Source organism: Watersipora subatra, chromosome 7 (genome assembly GCF_963576615.1).
Source record: "Watersipora subatra chromosome 7, tzWatSuba1.1, whole genome shotgun sequence".
NCBI classification, from domain to species: Eukaryota; Metazoa; Bryozoa; class Gymnolaemata; order Cheilostomatida; family Watersiporidae; genus Watersipora; species Watersipora subatra.
In genome coordinates this window covers 27,038,675-27,060,493 of record NC_088714.1, presented here as the reverse complement: position 1 = coordinate 27,060,493, position 21,819 = coordinate 27,038,675, and the positions used below count along the sequence as shown (strand labels likewise).

At 38.0% G+C, this 21,819-nt stretch overlaps 1 protein-coding gene across 2 annotated transcripts in view; it reads left to right on the top strand.

Annotated features, from left to right (window-relative positions):
- LOC137401169 (E3 ubiquitin-protein ligase UBR2-like) overlaps positions 1 to 21,819 on the top strand; it is a 75,282-nt gene that overhangs the window by 41,432 nt on the left and 12,031 nt on the right. For both annotated transcript variants that reach the window (XM_068087550.1, XM_068087549.1), the window contains exons 21-32: positions 1,634 to 1,785; positions 2,293 to 2,442; positions 3,804 to 3,941; positions 4,503 to 4,676; positions 5,879 to 6,070; positions 7,412 to 7,490; positions 7,582 to 7,663; positions 9,075 to 9,227; positions 10,517 to 10,678; positions 13,858 to 14,001; positions 16,562 to 16,774; positions 18,931 to 19,180. In XM_068087550.1, coding sequence (XP_067943651.1) covers positions 1,634 to 1,785; positions 2,293 to 2,442; positions 3,804 to 3,941; positions 4,503 to 4,676; positions 5,879 to 6,070; positions 7,412 to 7,490; positions 7,582 to 7,663; positions 9,075 to 9,227; positions 10,517 to 10,678; positions 13,858 to 14,001; positions 16,562 to 16,774; positions 18,931 to 19,180 — 1,889 coding nt within the window. The remainder of the gene's footprint in view (positions 1 to 1,633; positions 1,786 to 2,292; positions 2,443 to 3,803; positions 3,942 to 4,502; positions 4,677 to 5,878; positions 6,071 to 7,411; positions 7,491 to 7,581; positions 7,664 to 9,074; positions 9,228 to 10,516; positions 10,679 to 13,857; positions 14,002 to 16,561; positions 16,775 to 18,930; positions 19,181 to 21,819) is intronic.

Below are 21,819 nucleotides of genomic sequence, written 5' to 3'. Positions count from 1 at the left end.
TAGATTGAAATCAGTTTATTTCTCTGGCGTAGTCATTACATTTGGTTATTGTTTTGTCAAGTGATGTTTTCACGAAATTGAAAGGCCAATAAAAGGCTCAATATAAAACTTCTCGTAGCACTAGTTTATGACAAACACTTCGTGTTTTACTGAAAGAGCCCTTACCAAATATAGATGCTCACTAGTTTACAATTTGGTTTCGGCTTGGTCTAATCATCTAGTCGTAATCTGATCATGTGACCCATACTTCCTGCCAAACAGCGCGAATAATTTCTGCAGCATTTTTCGACTATCACAGGTGACCAACAGGCTCATCATGTTTATCAGAGGATGATATGCACACCGAGTTAAGGTTAAAAAATTAAACAAATTTTCACGGTAGGTTTTGAGATATCAGTACTAAAAGTAACAGCATTACAATGACGATAAAACAGACGCGTAAGAACAATAGACATAGTTTTATTGAATGCGTGAAGTATATTTGTGAAAACATTTCGACGAATTAGGTTGCGTGAAAGTGTAAACAGAAGCCATCTTGTACAACTACGTCCCATTTGAGCCGTTTTGGAAAGAGATTCTAATCTACGGCGGTCTCGTGATGGCTACGATTAACTGTTCGTTTTTTAGCTTTTAAGAGCTTGTAATCACATTTCCACATATTTTGCACCTACAACACAACAGAGTAAGATATGGTGAATCTTTTGATACCAAATAACTGTAATGTGAATTTTGTTGCAAGTCAACCTTGAACAAGCTTCCAGTAACAATTTACTGGGAAGCAAAATTGTTACTGGTGGCAAAATTGAAAGCTTACGGTTTGTCGGCCAGACTTGTTCATTTTTTGTCAAACGATTAACTAGTGTGCAAACATTTCTCATAGACCTTTGTGTTATGAACTTACTACTTACAGTTCATAGAGTTAGTTCAGATTAGCCGAATATAGTAGCTACTCTCAACAACTATCGCCATCTTTAATATTGGGCTAGCCTACTTCCTGGAGTGCATCAATTGTGTATTTATGGTTAGATCTATTTTGAGAAGGGTGTGTAAACTATCATGATGTTTGACGCTAACTCCTTATTACAGTTCAGTGGTGTGATATCACAACTCCTATATAGCTGTGAACTTTACTTGTAGTTGTTTCGGGAGGGTATATGAAGCAGTCTGTTACAATTAACTTATAACCAGGAATTCTAGTTGATTTGAAAACTATATTATATGTAATGTTTAGATTTCATAAGAAGACACTTTTTTGTCATATCATTAGTTTCCGTCATAGTTATTATTATTATTAATTGTGATAAAATGGAAGAAAATTTCGCCTTTTGGGTTAAAATGGGAGTTTTTTGACATTTTTCGGCTAGTTTTATCTGTATAAAGCAAAATAAGAAATTAAATAAATAGTAAATAATACAAAATATGCTTGATTGTCGGCATCCGGCCCAACGCCTAACATTTATTGTACACAGAAATTACTCCACTTGTTATTTTGCTGGCTCACATCAAGTTCAGGAGTCGTTAGCTCTATGGAACTTTACTAATTGGTGACTCAGAGATGGCTCGCCAAAGCCTACCCGAGCATTGCGTGTAACATCAGGAGTTACGCACTCACGTTGTTGTTGGCTATTATTAGTTAAACAAAGCTGCCAAAAGCCGGTCCAAGCTGCTCGATAAGATGGCTAAAATGCAGAGGAAGTTTCTCCTTGACTCCAAAGATCTGTTCGAAGAATGTTCAAATGAGGCCGAGTCGCAGTTGAAGGCAGCATCGTCTCTTATGGACATAAGGTAAGTCCTTAGTGAGTCTCTAAGTAGTGTATAATGCAAAGCATGTTTCGCCGCCTAGCATAGAGTATTCAGTATTCTACACCTCGCAGTTGTCTGACCACGATTGCAATGCTTGACCAGTCATATGGTATGCAGAGTAACATAATTTTAGAAATCAGTTACTTGTGCATACATGTGCAAACATGCGCACGGTGTGAAGGCTGTTCGAAGAAAGAGCAGAAACCGCTTTTACACGAAAAGGTAAGAAAATATGTTTGCAATGCTTTGAAGGCTGGTTACGTGAACTCTAGAATGTTATTGATTGCACAACTTTACACATATGTTTAGTGTTGCCGGTTTTTTGTGCATCTTTTGTGACCTTACTATAACATTTCTATATTTCACAAGGGTATTTTACATGGCCGGTGATTTCACCGGTCCTAATCTGTCAGTTATGTGTCAACCTTTTTAACAGTGTAACGATGTAACACTTAAGCTGAAATCTATGAGCACTTTTTTATGCTTTAGTTCGTTAGATGACACTGCTGATCCCGTAGCCTTAGGCCTCCATCAGACACCCTCCCACAGCCACGTCGACAACTTTGTATGCATACTGTGTCAGGGTGCATCAACTATCAATGACGATTCAACCATTGTATATGCAGCACTCATTCAAAGGTGGGTGTGATTAGAGCTTCAGGATATGGTGATTTAATTTTTTTGTGACGATTTTTAAGGTAAACGATTTGAAAATCATCACCCTTTAATGAGATATCGTCAATCGTATAAGCGATATAATCTTTTTGATGGCGATTTATGTTACATCTGACGATTTTCAGAGTGAGCGCTACTGGAACTAAAACGCATAGGCCTTCTAGTCAAATAGTACGCTCATTCCACAGCCACAAGTTGAAATATACAAAAAAATGTTAACAAAAGTTTACAAATTTTTTACATAATGATAATATCATATACATGTATATATATCGTGAATTGTCTATTTGCAATATTTAATCGTTTGGTGATTTTTGGAAATCGTGAAGCTGTAGATGTCATACACTGTAGATGTCACGCTGTAGGTGTCATTCACTCTAGTTGTCATACGCTGTAGGTGTCATAAACTGTAGGTGTCATACGCTGTAGATTTCATGCACTGTAGATGCCATGCACTGTAGGTGTCATACACTGTAGATGTCATACACTGTAGGTGTCATACGCTGTAGGTGTCATCGCTGTAGGTGTTATACACTGTAGGTGTTATACACTGTAGGTGTTATACACTATAGGTGCTATACACTGTAGGTGCTATACACTGTAGGTGTCATACACTGGAGGTGTTATACACTGTAGGTGTTATACACTGCAGGTGCTATACACTGTAGATGTCATACATTGTAGGTGTTATACACTGTAGGTGTTATACACTCTAGGTGTTATACACTTTAGGTGCTATACACTGTCGGTGCTATACACTGTAGGTGTTATACACTGTAGGTGCTATACACTGTAGATGTCATACATTGTAGGTGTTATACACTGTAGGTGTTATACACTGTAGGTGTTATACACTGTAGGTGTTATACACTGTAGGTGTTATACACTGTAGGTGTTATACACTGTAGGTGTTATACACTGTAGGTGTTATACACTGTAGGTGTTATACACTGTGTCAGAAGGTTTCACATTTATTTCTTCGGTTTTTACTTCTACAGCTGATAGTTATTTAAATTGTTTTGTTTTTTAGCTCTTCAAGTAGTGATATGCTCACTCTTTCTAGCTTGGCCCAGTAATATCAATTTTTTTCAATGTTACGAATTTCATTCTATGTGTATTTAAATTCAATATGAATTTTTAAACCACGAGTGGTATGTCGTGTTCATGAAAGGGTCACAATCTGCAAATTTGTGCGAGAACCATCCAAGAGTGCAAGAGTCTATCTTGTCAGAGTTCTTAGGCTTTTGTTTACCACATGTTTAAATGTTTTTCACACAGAAATTTTTTTTGTAATTCAACAGATTTATTTTATGTTTCCTTGTTAGGTCATCTGTGCTGTCTCGAAAGGACACTCAGGCGCCAGAGGGGACGTCAGTTACAATGCTCTTCACTCCTGCAGACTTGCGCTCGGGAGTGTTTACGAGCACGTGTGGGCACCCGATGCACGCCAGCTGTTGGAAGAGGTTAGTGTTTGCCTGAGCTCCGTTGATCTGTCCGTGTTCATTCCATGAAATCATTCATTTTTCCTGCTAAAAGATTGTTTTGCCGTTATTCGTATTGTTTCCTCCTTTGGGATTATCGAAATATCTCTATCTCAATCCTGATTGCATTGTGCATTGAATCGACTGCGAAATTTTCATGGGAATTTTAGTGAAAAATACTGAAGCCATTGCGTGCAGCGTTTCAGTGTTTGGAAATGAGAAAAATGAAGATGTTACAATTCATAAAGTTCCTCTCTTTTGTTGTTGCCAGGACCATAGGCTACAGTTGATTTGATAAAGCGAGTGTTTGCTAAAAAAATATTTATTCAAGTTACCAAGAGTAGTTGTTGCTAAGCAAGTACTGAGCATTGTAGTTAACATGAGGATTTGGTGCAAAGAAAGTACTGATTATTGTAGTTACCAAAAAGAGTTGTTACTAAGGAAGTACTAATTGTTGTAGTTACCAGGAGTTGTTACTAAGGAAGTATTGATTATTGTAGTTACAATGAGGAGTTGTTGTTAAGGGCATGTTGTTTATTGTAGATACCATGAGAACGCTGTAGCAAAGGAGCAGGCACGGGCTCAGCGAGCCTTCCTGGGCTGGCGTATCCCTTTGTTTGACATCGAGAAAGGAGAATTCTATTGCCCCCTATGCGAATCGATAGCTAATGCAGTCCTTCCCGTTCTGCCCAGCGTTCAAAAGTTTCAGCCTAGCCTGTGAGTTAGTTCTTACCTGATTGGTCATTCTGTAGCCTTCTCTCGAATTTTATTCTCTTCTTGCCCTCTCCCTTCCTCTTTTCATTTTAATTCTTTTTCCATTTTTGTTCTCTTCCTCTCTGCCTTATCATTCTCCCTCGTCTTCTCTTGTCTCTTCCTCTCTGCCTTGTCATTCTCCATCGTCTTCTCTTGTCTCTTCCTCTCTGCCTTGTCATTCTCCCTCGTCTTCTCTTGTCTCTTCCTCTCTGCCTTGTCATTCTCCCTCGTCTTCTCTTGTCTCTTCCTCTCTGCCTTTTCATTCTCCCTCGTCTTCTCTTGTCTCTTCCTCTCTGCCTTGTCATTCTCCCTCGTCTTCTCTTGTCTCTTCCTCCTCGTCTTTTCCTCATGTTTTCATGGTTTCGTTATGTTTGTTTATAGTTCTTAGTTAAGTGAGTAAGTTATTGTCTCAGCTTGTTATTTGCAAGTAAACTTCACCCGACTTTGTCACCGACCAGTCAAAAGTTTGTTTCTGTAAATACTGTAGTTTCCCACCACAGAGCAAACCGTATCAGTGCCCAGTTTCAACTTCGTGGTCTGTTTCTGTACATAACCAATATATAAAGCGTACCATATTACAAGACGCATTTTTAAACCCTCACAGAAAAACAGCAACCAAGGCAAAACAGTGAAGTTGATCAACTTTATTGGATATAATCACTCTTCTTTAACAAACCCTCAAAGTTTTCATCCTCAGTATCAAAATTAACCTGCTGAGTTATTTCACGGTCCACGTTCTAACTCCTTATCATTGTCTGCGTCAGACTCGCTGGCTGGTTGCGGTTCATCGTTGATGCTTTTTCTAGCGCTCTAACAATAGAGACTGACTTTATCTCAGCTCATATGTCTACAATTCACCGGCATGCGGTGGTGTAACATGTCCGTTGATACCTCAGTTTAAACTGAGCCGCATAAGCATGGCGCTTTACCAATGCCATTTTAGGGGCTTTGTTAAACCAAAGACACACAACAGATTTTAGACCTCAGTCCACCCACAGGGTGCGCCGTGTTAATGAGCGCACAGTCAAATCTTTAGAAAATTTCAGGCTTTTGAGTGCGCCTGGCGCTTCCTAGTGCGTAAAATATGGCAATGCTTTACTATATGTATCTTAATAAATATTATGTTTCCTGAACTCTTGATTGATGCTCTGTCGCCTTCCTTGTAGCCCCGTGTCAGCCTCCGTATCTGAAGTAACACTGACAGACTGGTTAAAGGTGCTGACTCAGTTGTCTAATGCTGGTGTGGCTAGCGCAGCAGTGGAAGAGCATTGCCCTTTTCCTGACCTCGCACGACAAGCTGCCGATACGGTCTTCTCACAGCTCATGGGGCTGTATGATTATATCGCAGCTTTAAATGAGTTAGTAGTCTAACCGACTCTCCGGGTTTATAAAATTATTTAGCTGACCTGAGTTGGCCTCTAGCATGTTTGCTGCATGGGGTCAGGTGATATCTTGTAATTCTACATCAAATTAGTGAATACTGGTAAACCTAAGAGTCAAAATCTTACATATTTTTTAACCAAAAGAATATGAGCCTGATAAGTCGTGTATAATAACGGTTTTCTAGTGGCAAACAGCTGGTCCAATAAATTTAATAACGGCGGGGGAGTTTGGCTTTTGATTGGTCAAGTCTATTTCCTTATCGTGACATCAAAGACGTTTGTCGCTAATATTTTAGATTTAATAATCACTCCATATGTGCATGTCGCTTGTTTACAGCTGGAGGTTGTTATTTGAATGAGACCAAAAAATTTTCAGCTACGAAAAATCATTTACAATTGTATGTAAAAGGTGCAACTGGATAATCTGCACATTTATAGTCATTTTACTAGAGGTTTTTGAAGGCATACGCAATATCAGTTTAAAATGGTATGTTGCAGGTGAAGTGCGCACTACTTGTAAACTTGCGACATTTGTCACCCTAGGAACAATGTTTGTTTTCAGGAACTCATCAGTTTTGCTAATTTCTGCTGTCACCAAAAGTTCATTGAGGTCAAGGTCGCCAAAAGCGCAAATATTGGCTAGCTATCTTAACATTAACAGTAATATGATTAGTCGAGGTTTAAATTGAGTGACTTTTTTCTGATAGGCTCTAGCATTTTCTGAGACCTTGACCTTGGAACAGCCTTGTCTTCTCAGCAATCTTCTTTGTGACTAAGAATCTGTCTTAAACTAGATTTGAATCACTAAATATTGTGACACTAGTAATGGATTATGAATAAGGGACCAGCTACATAATTGTTAGATGGTAATAAATAGTTTAGCTCTCAGCCAGCCACTGAACAAAAAGGACGGAACAACATGGCGGAAATATGGTCTCGAGTCTTACGAATTCTTCTAATATTCATATACTAATTTTAGTCAACCATCATTTAGATAGCAAATTATTTTCTATAAATAAATTAATTTCAAATTTTGATCCAAGTTATGAAATTTTTTTATTATTATTATGGTTGATCTCAGATGTAAGAGAATTGAAAATATCACCAACCATTCAGCAGTTGATTCATTGCATGTTTTAGTTGTCACTCTGCATTATATATGAGAGTTGCTTGCTCATCCCAACTACTCTCATTTTTGCAAGTTCGTAACCGGCCCTTTATGCTCCCAGACTAGAAATACTTTGTAATAATGCACAGGTTATTATTATCAGTAATTATGTATTTAGTTGTTTATAGTATTATGTATTTGTTGTTTAGGACTGTATTGTCAGAGGAGATGTCTGGAATGGTTACAAAATACCTGTTAAGCACGTATTCAGTTTTCAAAGGGGTCAAGGTCAGTTGCATGTTCTTTACCTACATCCACTTGTAGTGTTTGTCATGTAAAACACATCGAGTTAGTGCCACCTTCATTTATTGGTTGTCAGGTTTCACCTCTTGAGGCTCTAGAGGAGAAAGACTTAGGTCCTGTCATTTGGAACACAACAGCCTACACAATACAAGTTACTGGTGAGATATTTATATTTAGTATTGTTGTTCATACTTTTTATTACATTTGCTTTTTAGAAACTTGGCTGTTGCCTCTCTTCACAGATTTTCTCAAATTATGTCTTGAGTAGTCATTGAATAAGAGCAGAATCGGACAGGGGTGTGTTAGATAAGCAATCCGTCATGTGATATCGCATTGTGTTATTTGAACTGACCACCATGAAGGCTAGCCTGTCTTGACAAACTGTTGTTTTTGCGGAGTTGTTCCCCCGTCCGCGGGCCAGCAACACAACAGCTTGTCACAAGACGTGCTGCACCTGATGCATCAGCTGCACTTGTAGGGAGTTGTTCTCTTCCGTCTATGCGGCTTGGTTGCGATGTTATGTCGGTTGCTCCATTGGTAATCATAACGGATTTTGCACAAAAATTTATGAAGAAAAAATAAGATTATAACGTTTAACCAGCGACCAGTCTGCGGTAAACTTTAGTAGAACTTGAGAACTTAGGCAACAACAGCGACTAAAATTGTCCTTATTTGTGCGCTCAGTCAGTTTTAATTCTATTTTTGTATCAGTCAGTTTTATTTGTTCTTATAGATTTTATTTTCAATTTATTTTATTCTTAAATTCTACTAACGTTTACAACAAAGACTGGTATTTGGTTAAACGTTGTAATCATATTTTTTCTGCATAAACTTTTACGCGAAATCCGTTATGATTTCCAATGGAGCGACCGACATAACATCGCAACCAAGCCGCATAGACGGAAGAGAACAACTCCCTATAAGTGCAGCTGATGCATCAGGTGCAGCACATCTTGTGACAAGCTGTTGTGTTGCTCGCCCGCGGACGGGAGAACAACTCCGCCAAAACAACAGTTAAAGAACTTCACAGTGTGTTCTACTGCATGTATATGTCGAAGGCAAATCGGTAGTGCCGATGCACCAGAGTTGCTATAGCTATTGGTATTGCGGCTGCTGTCACCTACTGGTGGCTTTTTATTACTTTTGAGTAGTAAATATTTTTTAATCTTCTCCTATTATGGGTATATATGCAGGTAATGAGGTACACTGTATTTAGTTTAGGTCTGTATATATATATGCATATATACATACATGCTGCAATTAATATATGCGTACATATATAAATTATGTACCTCAATCGGAGCCTGATGAGCGCCAAGTGTGAAACAGCACTGTAGCTGCCACGACAAATCTTAGTCTTATAAGTACCGTCTAGCTTTAATACATTCAACTCTTAGGGTTTAGAATTTTCTTTTTTGACTGGATTACTTTGAAACGACATATTGTATATACATTTATATGTATACATGCATATATATATATATATACACCTTTTTTTCATGGACCATTAGTGCTTGTCGCGTTGTGTATCCTACTTTTTCTGCACTGTGTTATTTTTTTCTGTTGCAGAGCATCTGCTAAGGTCTGACGGCAAGCCACTCTTTGGTCATTTGACGCAGCGAGAGGAAATGTGCATCATGTTGCTTGTCAGATTTGCTTCCATCTGTCGAAAGGTTCTTCCACAGAGCGTGGTTGGACTTCACTGTAAAACGCTGCTGCAGGGTGGGTTTCTTATCTGCAGTATAACATGGCCTACAATTCCCATCAGTCAGGTTTTCTGTTCCTGTAGCCAACTAGTAGTCATTTTATAGTTTAGTCTGATTTTTCTAAGATTAGGACAGTTTGCTCAACATAATGCCTAATAGGGATGGTGGGCGCAGTGCCAGTATTGCTTTCAAAGAGCCGACTGTCCCAGCTGATCTCTCCTCCCGACGCTGAGTGAGTGGCCCGCATGCCTCTTATGGGGGAAGAGTGTGGTGAACGATCGCCGAGACCAGGGCCCGGGTCAGAGAGAGAAGGTGACCCTGAGGCGACCGACGCCACTACCAGGCTGAGCCTCGACTCAGCAGACGTCACAGCCCCTAGTAATACTTCTGGCTGGCTGAGAGTCAGCTGCCGAGTCGGCCGTGCTACCGAGGGGTGGAGACAAGCCAGGAGCTATAAAAGAGGCCGCAAAAGTGACCAGGAGCAGAGAACCTGAAAGTCTTACCATATGCAGTTACTTACATGTATATGTTCATTGCATATTTAACTGTATCATCATACATGTATATTTGCTGAGAAACATATACATTTGGTACCTTGCACTCGAGTGGTTTGTTTCCTTTTGGAGCAAGTAGAGGAACTCAGTTGGTTCCTTCACACTGTTATCATCACCACTTGGCTGTACAGGTTTTACTATAAGAAATGCTTCAGAAGCAGAAAGCATCAATGCGAGGAGAAATTTTCACCAGCAAACTTACGTTTTTATTTTTTGTGCAGATAACTGATGTTTAATCAATTTATGCTGAAAGGTTTCTAGCTGCACTTAAATGTAAAGCATTTAGGGCAGCACCTACCTCATAGAGCAGTTTGTCAATCCCCTTCTGCTCTATCACCTGTTAACATCTACCACTAGTGGAAGTTTATCATCTAAGTTCACAACGATCATTCTCCCAAAACTGCTATTACAATAAAACATTTTTCTCGTCATTGTTTGAAGAATACTAAGTTGAAAACTGCTTCTGGTCACAAGACTGTAGGGAAGTTTAAAACCCGACAACTAACCTTTGAAACTTGTAAAGTTGATTTAATTAAAGGCCGAGTTCGGACCACCTTCTGAGCTAATGATGAATAATAAAGTCTCCTCTCTTTAGTGCATCTTAATATTTCTTTTTTATTATCCAATCATACTATTTTCAACATTTGGTCTGAACTATATTTTATATCGTTACTAAGCAAGTTGGGTTCATCGCTAAAATACAACATTTATGGAATATAAGAATAGGTTATGTGATGAGTGTTGTTTGTAGGTCTGTTGCTCCCCCATCCAACACAGCCTAATCAGTTCAGAGAGATCCTTGACATCATGTCCAACAACTGCATATTGGATATCGATGTTTGGCATTACCTTGTCTCTCTCGTCTTCGCTCTGCCTAGCCTATTCGCAAGCAGGACCCATCTTATCCCTACAGGTTAGTTACCTTGGCCTAGTCATTTCTATATTGCCTCCTTTGTAATTGCTGTTTGTTTGTAATCGGTATCAGTATATTGCTCGGTTCTACATAATTGATGTTTCCATTTTTCACTTCTATATCATTGGTCTCTATATCATTTGGCTCTATATCGTTGGTCTCCATATCGTTGACCTCCATGTCGTTGGTCTCTATATCGTTGGTCTCTATGTAGTTGGTCTCCGTGTCGTTGGTCTTCGTATCGTTGGTCTCTATATCGTTGGTATCTGTATCGTTGGTCTCTATATCGTTAGTCTCTATAACGTTAGTCTCTGTATCGTTGACCTCCATATCGTTGGTTTCTATATTGTTGGTCTCCATATCGTTTGTCTCTATATCGTTAATCTCTATATCGTTAGTCTCTATATCGTTGACCTCCATATCGTTGGTTTTTATATTGTTGGTCTCCATATCGTTTGTCTCTATATCGTTAATCTCTATATCGTTAATCTCTATATCGTTAGTCTCCGTATCATTGGTCTCTACATCGTTGGTCTCCATATCGTTGGTCTCTATATCGTTGGTCTCTATATCGTTGGTCTCCATATCGTTGGTCTCTATATCATTGGTCTCTATATCGTTAGTCTCTATATCGTTAGTCTCTATATCGTTGCTCTCTATATCATTGGTCTCTATATCGTTAGTCTCTATATCGTTAGTCTCCGTATCATTGGTCTCCACATCGTTACTCTCTATATTGTTGGTTTCATTATTAATCTTTTTTTATTTTATTCATATTTGTTATTGTATTATTGCCTGTTTATATACTGCTTCTTTTTCCATGGCTTCTTTCATTCTCATCTCTCCCCCTTTCATACAGCTACAGTGCACCCTCAGAATACGATTTTAATCCATTTCAGGGTTTGCATCATATAAGGAAAAAATCATATACGTGGGTATAGAAACCATAGTAATTATACAATGCTAACAACTTCTGGTAAAAATCATCAAAATTTTATATACATACTGTACTATACATATTAAAAATTTATAACAAAATAGTATGTTAACCTTAGTAACTATGGTTACCTGCAGTAACTTAAGTATATGTTGTGTATTTATTGGTTATGATCTACATTAAAATGTAACGGTGCTATGTGCAGTACGTACCGTTGAGAGTTCTTACCTTCAAGACAGACGTACTTATAACATAAACTTTGAATTCACTTTAAATAAGTTTAGCTTACTAAACACACGCTAAGTTTTAGTATGTATTTTTAACTATTTTACTGAATTTCAACTTTTTATCACTAAATTTTATCACTTATTAGTTTCTGATTTTGTTTTTAATACAATTTTAGCAAATCTAATTAAAATGTTTTTCAACCTAGTTCGGCAAGAAAGCCTGAACAATGCTGTTGCCGTAATGCAGTGGATTTTTTTGTTAGCAGGTTAATGGAAGTTGTCTTATCACAAACCCTCTGTTTAAAGAGATTGTAACTCCAACTTTGCTTTTAGTTTTAACTTTTAATTCTAGTTTAACTCTAAAGGTCCAAACACACTAGGCGATTTTATCGCGAGCATCATGATGAGGGCGGAGATATCGCTAGCGTGTGCATAAACACACTTGAGCGATTCACTAGCAAACGATATAATTGGCACGCCCACAAACTGCCAATAAAATTCCGTATCATTAGTTTCTTCGGAGTTGTTAATAAGTCTAGGTTAGTCAATATGGCGCCGTCTAGGCGACAACGTAAACAACTTACGCATTTATTATTAAATCTATCTCACTTTCACGGATTGTACACTGCCTACACTACAAGGAGACAAGAAAAACGATTATTGCATTTTTAACTGTAATATTTTTCACTATTTTTATACATATTTTATTTTGTAGTGGTTTTTATACTTAATATATTAAATATCTACCGTTCTCAAGATGGTCAACCTGCGCAACGATTGACTCCAAATGTTGGTTTTCAACTTGAACTTTTGTAATTTTGTTTGTTATGGTGTACAGGACTGGGGGTGCTATTATTAAATTTATGAACAATCTAGTGTTTGTTCTGAAGATGTTTCAATCGTAACAAAATAGCAAATTGTTGCTGCTGTACATTGGTGAACAGCGATAAGAAATAATTACCCGCCATAAAATTGCATTCTAGTAAAAGCCAACCAATCTAAATGCATCTCGCTAGCGATAAAGCTGTGTAGAGAAAGTCTAACGTTATCGCTCTGCATGAGCACGCTGAGTGAATTCTAGCGCAGATTAGCGCTACGCAGCGCGATATCGACTAGTGTGTTTATACCTTAAGTTTTTTATTTTACACACGATAAGTGCCGAACTGAGAGAAATCAGTCATCTTGTTTCTTTCAGGTGTTTTGAAAATGTTTTCAGCAAATCGCATTTCGGCAACTTTATTATTTCGACTATGTAATAAGCACACCGACTGCAAAATTTGAACTTGGGCGAAAATTTTCATTTTCTTGAATTCATAAGGTGAAATAAAATTTGTATGGTGAGGTAAAAAATCATTATGTTCCACATTGTGAGGTGAAAAAATCTTGTATCAAGGTAAGCATATCTTGAAGGTGCACTGTATTTTAAGGTTATTAACTTATCAGCCAGTACTATTCACTGAATCTGTTATCCCTCTGACTAGCTACTGCTCATCCTTATTGCTCATGTCTCGTGTCTGTGCAAATGATCTTTGACTTTTATAAGGAGACAAGCTTACAAAGGTAAATGTGCTGAAAAAGCTATGCAATCATGGCTCTAGTTATAGACAAGTAATAAAAGCTTTGTTGTTCTCCTCCGCGAAGTTGTTTTGTTCAATTCATTTCAATGAAATCGGCAAACGTAATTGTGTAATTGTCTTCTCTGTCTTCTCTTGTTTTATTCAGTCTTTAAGAAAAGGAGAGCAACTTGCTATAGTACTTTTGAATCTATCTAGCTCTCATATGTCACAATTCTTTGCAATTGGCTGATGTTATTTTAGTAGCTGAGCCACTGCCAGCATAAACTTAAAAGTATACCAATCAATGCTATTGTGTGCAGGTTCGCGATAGTTCACATAAGTTCTTATGATATACTATGATGAATTTGTGCTGGTATAGCTAGGTTTTCGATAGTGTAAGCTGATTTGTCCTGGTCTTCGCTAGGCTTATATTGTATAACAAATTATGTCTTCTTACAGGAAGTGTGAATGAACAGTATCTACTACATGTGCTCCTTTCTCTACATATGACACAGATAATGTTAGGCTCTATTCCCTCTGAATCTAAAAGCCCTGTAGTCAACCAACCATCATCATCAGCGACTGCTACTCAGCCGGAAGAGGGTAGGCAACTCTTTTTAATACAACTTATTCTACTTACATCTGTTATGGTTTGACGTTCAGGAACACTCTACTGAGAAAAGCTAAGCTGAGGAGAAAAATTATGAGTTTATTTATATAAGTATTGAAGCTACAAAACATTGCAATTTGTATACGACTGAGCATTGTTAATCGCTAATAGACAAATTTGAAAATAATTGTATCTGGAACATCTAATCTAATAAATCGATGTTTGTAGTATGTGCTAAAGTCACTACACCGATGTGCTAACTGTTACAAAGCTAGGAATTGCAGCTACAGTAAACAGTTGAACGGCAAACAGTTGAACGGTAAACAGTTGAACGGTTTACGGCTGAACGGTAAACGGTTGAACGACAAACGGTTGAGCGACAAACGGTTGAACGACAAACGGTTGAACGACAAACGGTTGAACGACAAACAGTTGAATGTAAACAGTTGAACGGCAAATGTTGAAGAGTAGAGCTAAGTAAACGGGAAAATAAAAATATTTGTGTAAACAGGTTGTTTGGTTTCAGCACATTAAGGATAACAAAACCAGAATGTGTGTCAGCATCCGGAACTATGGCTTTGTCATTTCAAGTATACCTTAACAACATCAACAACATTCAGTGTTGTAAGTAACATTGCAGTGCTTTAGTAATTAATGTTAAATTTACAGTTACTTGTATGGCTGGTAAATCTTAGGAAGAGCTTACTTACCTGTAATACATCATGAAGTCACCGTAATCGTTTTCATGTACAAAGATGTGCGAAGTAAACTGGACCGTTGGTTGGAAAACTTAAATTCCCATTTGCAGCATTGTTACTCATTGTGAATTTCAAGTCATATACATGTATATGACTTGAACTAAGCAAATGAAAATGTATGCGGTGTGATCATGTCTGTTCAGATTATCAACCATTAAAAATGAAATGTTCAGATTGTGGCCTACATCATTATTTAAAAACATAATTTTACATCTGTTTGGTTTACATATTTGAAATTAGGAAAAATGAGAATTAATTTAATATAGAATTTATGGCTATTGAATAAATTCACAATAGAAAGCGATGTTTTAAATAAGAATTTTAGTTTTCCAGCAAAAGGGTCCGGTTTATTTCGCACACCGCTGTATAATAGTGAAAGTGAACATTTATAAAATAGGAAGTTGTGTTCTCGGCCCACAACAGAAATGCTTTGATAGTCAATAGGAATAGGTCCAATTTTACCCAGGGATTCTGGAGCAATCATATTGTTTTTACCTTTTTCATGTTAGTGAGAGGGGCTGCCTCGCACCTGTCACAAATAAGTTAACCATTCCTAAGTCTGGTTTATGTTGTATCAGTTGCTTTTATGTTTTTATATTGGTTGTTTTCTCAAGCTATCGATCATAATTTTTTACATGTGGGACATCTCAGACTAGTTTTGAGTATGTATCCGCTTTTACGCAAAGGCTTTTCACATGTACTAACGAGGTAATCTGATCGTAATAAGGTATCACAAACGTTAATACATCAAACAGTTTATGTAAAAGGAATATAGATGTGGTGCTTTTTACCAAAGTCTGGTTAATAATGATGGTGGACATGGAGAGTTGAACCTGTCTGCGTAGTTAGTTTCATGATCTGTACATCAGATGCTCAGCTTGTTTCACGTTGCAACTGTTCGTCGCAATCAATTTACATAGCAAAGTACCAATATTTGATATGAAAAATTAGGCCAACAAATAAGGAAACTAGGTCAACACTAGGCGTGCTCAACATACGGTAGTATTCTGAACAGGTTATTAGCAATGAGCAAGTTGTAAATTTGTGTCACAGAGATACAGCTGAAGTAACTGAAAACCAGTTTGTTTCCTGTCATCTTTTTGAGGAAAAGCGCCATAATAAAGTCAAACATTTTTAGTCATAAAGTTTTGTTTCAAATGTGCGCATAAACAGACCAGTTAGCTGTTCAGTTAATCTGTACACAAAATGGCGGTCATTAATCATATTAAATAAAGTTAGTGGATCTAAGGGGCAGAGAGAGACAATGTTTAATAGATGATAAATATGAACTTGTTGTTGAGGCCTGTTTTGGTTATATTCTAGATTTAAGTCAATCACAGCTGGAAGTGAACTCTTGAAGTCAATAGCATTTCTCACATGTTGAATCTTAAAATCTCTTGTGCTCTTAACCAATCATATTTGCCAAATATTCCTCTTGATGATTAAAAGCAATATTGGTAAGCTGTAGGGCTGTGAATGATCGCGTTCAAATGGGAGAGACGACAACTCCATCGCTAAAGTGTTTCTATTCTCCTAAACTGGATTTTCAGACATAATCTGGTTTACTCTATTTTGGAATTTGTATTGTTGGTTTTTTGAATGTATTTTTGGATTTAAAATATATACATAACTGAAAGAAAACCTTCTCATGGCTGGAATCAGCTAACCATAGTTGGAAATAGTGCAGCACACACTGTATGACATGCACCTGTACCTTCTGCGTCATCATCTACCCATTGTTAAACTTGTTCACAAGGGCTCTTATGCTGAACTCCCTGTTCCATGCTTGCTCTAGATACAAATATGGACACAGAGGAAGACAACTCTTGTAAGCTCATCCAAGTCTACATGCGGATTCACGCAAGCATAGGCATAGTTAAACCTCAATCGGCTCCTTCTGCCCGGCAGCTACAAACACATATAATTAATGCCTCGTTGCCATTCTTACGATGCGCTGCTCTCCTTTTTGCCAATCTGACAGATGTACCGGCCCCTCCAGCTCTTCATGGTAGGTTCTATTCTATATTGAACTTCTGGACATGGTTTTTTGTGGTTTCAATTTGAACTACAATGTTTTTCCGGCCTCTGGTTAAGGTATTTTTCCCGCATAACGGTGTGCTCAAAAAATTACTAAAATGCCGATACGTTATTGGCCAAAATCTCCCCACAATGCCTGAGAGTGATCCGAGATGCTGTGTTCTTTATGGCGATAGAAGTGAAGAATCAGCAGAAGGCTGCATCTTGTCTTTTTTTTGAAGTTGTGAACACAATGTAACGGTCATCCTATACAAGCGGCATCTTGTGACAGTCTTCAAAATTTGCTACTTTTTTGTCATTTCTGTTATCTATAAGTGCCGAAAATTAGAGAGGTCTCGGTGATGCCTGTGTTTAGTCTTGTGAGATGAAGTATGGCCATTCGACAAAAACACTTCATTTCTATCATAAATGCTTCTCAAGAGATTACTCCTAGGAAGACTGATCTTAGGTTTGTAAAGCTGTGCATCACATCTAATAAGATGCTGCTTGGGCTTAATAAAAAAAGCTCAGGGTACCAGCTACAATCCTTGGAATGAAGGAAGTTACTGCTCTATGGGCCATATATAGGAATACTGTGTGTATTCGTATGATAGCCTGAAGGGTGTGTGTACATAAGCTACATATACATGTAGTAGGGCAGTGAAAAGGTGTGCCTATGCAAGCTAGCTTTAAAGATAGGGCTAATATTTATTAATAAATAGGGAGATGACGATTATATTAACCCAGAATATGAGGCTGCATTAAAGTATATACTATACATGTAGTGTAATACATACAATGATCAGTACCAGGAAGTTTTATGATGTAAAGCTTTGTTTACTCTGTTGCTAAGCTGCAGGCTGGTGCTATCTGCTGACGTAGCAGCTAAATATAGATGGAAGGTAAATCTCAGATGCGTCAACTGTACCTGTTGGTAGTGCACAGTGCACGGTTCACGAGAATGACATAATGTGTCATAGCTTTGAGATATTTGGGAGTTGTCCACTTTTATGTTTCACAAAATGTTTCAATCAGCCACATCTGAGTGTTTGATTGTGATGTAGTGTAACTATGGTTACCATGTACATGATAACTATGTGCACAATAATTGTTCTAACACAACGATTCCTTTGTAATGATCTGTAAATCTGGTGCAAGTGTTCTATAAGGCATGCAAGCAGCCATGTCTATGCAGAGGTTTTGGTTTCTGTACCAGTTTTTAACTTAATAGGCTACGTAGTCGTGTTTATACGACGGCTTTGAATGATGCAATGATTTGATGCGATGTCTGCAATATGCTATTATTTTACAATGCAAATAAATTGTTCAATAACAGGAGATGTGCCTACAATGTAAATACTCCATTCCCAGAGTGTTTATGTTATACAGATTTTACATTATACGAGCAGTAAAGTACATGTAGTTAGGATAGAAGATTGATTTCAACAAGACCCCAATTAGTAATATTCAGATAGGTAGGCCTACACTCTTAACACCTGCACCAGTTGATCGCCGTTAGGTATTTCTGAATAATTTCTGAGAAATCGGCACACTTGATGAAGTCTCGCGGCATGCTAGACAGTGAGGGTCCCAGTGTGTATGTTAGAAATACCTTTCCACGTAATTTGCTTTCCCAATGGCGACAAGAGAAAAAACGATATTTATTGAGGCTAGCTATGGGATTCTTGTTATTCAAATCGAATTTGAGAACTTGGACAGACTTATATAAAACTTGTATAATGTTGTATAAAATTTTTTACATAAAACGAAGTAAAAATTTTACATAGTTTATTTACGTGGAATTTATGTAAAAGGAGGTTTACATTATAGGAGTGTCCACGGTACATTTCACAACAAGGAGCCATTTTATCTCTTTAGAATCTTGCCAAATTAAACGAGTCAGGAATTAGTTTGATTATTTTTGACTTTTTACAAACATCTAAATCGTATTCTCAGGAAGGTTGGATTGTAAACATGAGACATAACACTCAATTGTACTAAATGAATACTTGATTATTTATCGCAAGTAGACTTCCCGCTTACCTGTAGTACTAGGTGGTTCTCCGGAGCCTCGGTCACTAGACGTAGTCAATAGATGTCTCCTAGTTTAGCTTCTTTGCCATAATTACACATATTTTCTGTTTGCAGCGCTGTCCGATCCTCCTGAGGAATACGCAATCATCAGCAGGTACTTGGCTATACCGGCAAGTCCTAGCGAGCTCTTTATCGATGAAGTTGTGGAGATATTAGTGAACAAATGCAGTGATATGAGGGTCCAGCAGCGCTTCAGTCAGGGACGATGGCCTTTGATGGTTGTAGAGTATCCTCTCAAGGTCAATACTCTGGTCAAGCTTCCCTCTGACTTCTCAGAGCTCATCAATTCTGCCTCTCTCTTCATGTAAGATGCTCTCTGTCACACACACTATGTTTCCGTGATTAATTCGCAAGTTTTCATTTCATCCACAAGATGGATACAGTAAAAACCCACGAGTCAAGAGAGTTTTGCTATTAGCAAATTTTTATCGAATGTTTCATGAAATATGGAAATGGTACTCGCGAATGATGCGCAAAAAAAATTATGCGTAAGCTATTCCAGTTTAAACATTTTTCCTACTTCAGTCATTCCTTTTCCGAAAGCGTGCTGCTTAGTGAGACAGGAGTGCACAACTATGACTTTTATGACCTCTGGCGTAGAATTCCTAGAATTCGCAATGTCCATTAAAGCACTTGTCACACGATAACTCAACGTGCACACAACTCCAAAGCCGTATCATCTGCGCAATATAACTATATTAATAGTATGTCGGTCGGTTAAGTTTGAGGTTATCTCCCTTGATGGCATGGTTTCACCCTCGTGTAGAGAATTGTGTTAGAAAATTAAAAAGGGGTAATGAAGTTTGGTGATTGGGTGATTACTGAAAGAGAAAGTGTAGGCTTTTGCATTCGCTTGTTTCGGAATGTTCATCGGCTTTATGCAAGCTCGGCATATAAACATTGGATTTGTTTATCCATTAGATGAACATAAAAACTTTGCATATATTTAGCCATTATGAATACATCAATTGCAACTATTTGACATAGAGCTAGTTTTACCATACAGGCTAGGCATATGTATTTGTTGTTCGTAACCTTCTTCAGTCAGGCCATACATAATGACATCACAAATCTTATCTTTGCATGTGGATTATATCTAATTTATATCTTACGCAAGTCAGCGGGGATGTAGATGGCGAGGTCTATCACTCACCGTCTCTCACAGTTTGAATGCATCTGACATCAGGCTTCAATAGTTACCTGTCTTTTGCTCATATGATAGATTATGCCCTTCAATTCCTTAATCACTATGTTTCCATGGTGCGCAGTACTGCGAAGCAGCCCTCTACGAAGTCGAGGGGATTGTACGTTTCCATGCTGCGCAGTGGTTTTCAGCAAATTAGCCAGAGAAGAGAAATTGTATAAATCGAATCACCTGATGGAGAAATAGAATCGATCACGGATACCGAACGTCCGAAACGGTCTTTTTATGCTTCTGTCGTCATTATACTTTTATTTACAATACACATTCACAAGGTTTTACAAACCTTAACACAATTTTTACAAAGTAATATATTTTTAATAAGTATTTTTAAGTAATATATTATTTAAACGTTAATTTAAGACTTGCCACCTATTTTTCGAAAAGTGTTGGCATGGATAACAAAGTCCAGGAAAGTAATCACCTTATCATCCTCGTGAATGCAGACCATAATTAAATTTAGGTGAAAGAAGATTGGAAGAATATAAAAAAAACAAGATTAGCGGGATAACATTTGTACTAGTTCACGGCCCTCGAAGAATCCGTTTCCACGGCATGAAAGCTATGCACAGCCACTGCGCAGCAGCTGTTTCCTTGCTGCGAATTTGCACTGGCTTCACACTGGTCAGTACGCAGTGATTTCAGTGCGGAGCCGCCGTTTCCATGATTCGGAGAGGGCACAACTCCGCAGCACTGCGCATCATGGAGGGCACAACTCCGCAGCACTGCGCATCATGGAGGGCACAACTCCGCAGCACTGCGCATCATGGAAACATACTGAAAGAAGAACTTACGCAAAGTTTTAGTAAATATCATCAGAAAGTATCAGTATTTTTCTATCATTTGCGATTGTTTTTATATTTATATATAAATATAAACCTCATCACCTCAAAAATTTATATATAAATGTTTGAGGTGATTTGATTGCCAGGATGTTTCAAGATTGAAATCGACAAAACTTTATTCGCAGTTAAAATTCTCTGCACTTTAACTCTGCATACACTGCATACTGACCTGGAAACAACTGGCCGGATTCAATTCTCAAAAAAGACCACTGGGGATGACAATAATAACATCCAACCTTAGATTGTTTTCTACAACTGGACATGTCTCCAGTTGCTGAGGTTTCCTTAGCCGCCGGACTCGGACATGTCCAGTCAAGATCTCAGAGCCACTGTTTGCACACTAAGGCTCTTAAAACACACCTAGTCTCTGCTTACAGTGGGCTAAGCAAACATCACACTCCTTCAAGGAATGCTCACACACATAAAGTGCTATAGCTTTAGTCCTTGTAACTAATATCCCTCAGGCTTATATTTGTGTCCACAAGTTTGGTACTGTTCTCTCCGACTTGATTAGGGAGTATGACTGATACAACTGAGTAGGAGTATGACTGATACAACTGAGTAGGGAGTATGACTGATACAACTGAGTTGGGAGTATGACTGATACAACTGAGTAGGGAGTATGACTGATACAACTGAGTAGGGAGTATGACTGATACAACTGAGTAGGGAGTTTAACTGATACAACTGAGTAGGGAGTATAACTGGTACAACTGAGTAGGAGTATGACTGATACAACTGAGTAGGAGTATGACTGATACAACTGAGTAGGGAGTATGACTGATACAACTGAGTTGGGAGTATGACTGATACAACTGAGTAGGGAGTATGACTGATGCAACTGAGTAGGGAGTATGACTGATACAACTGAGTTGGGAGTATGACTGATACAACTGA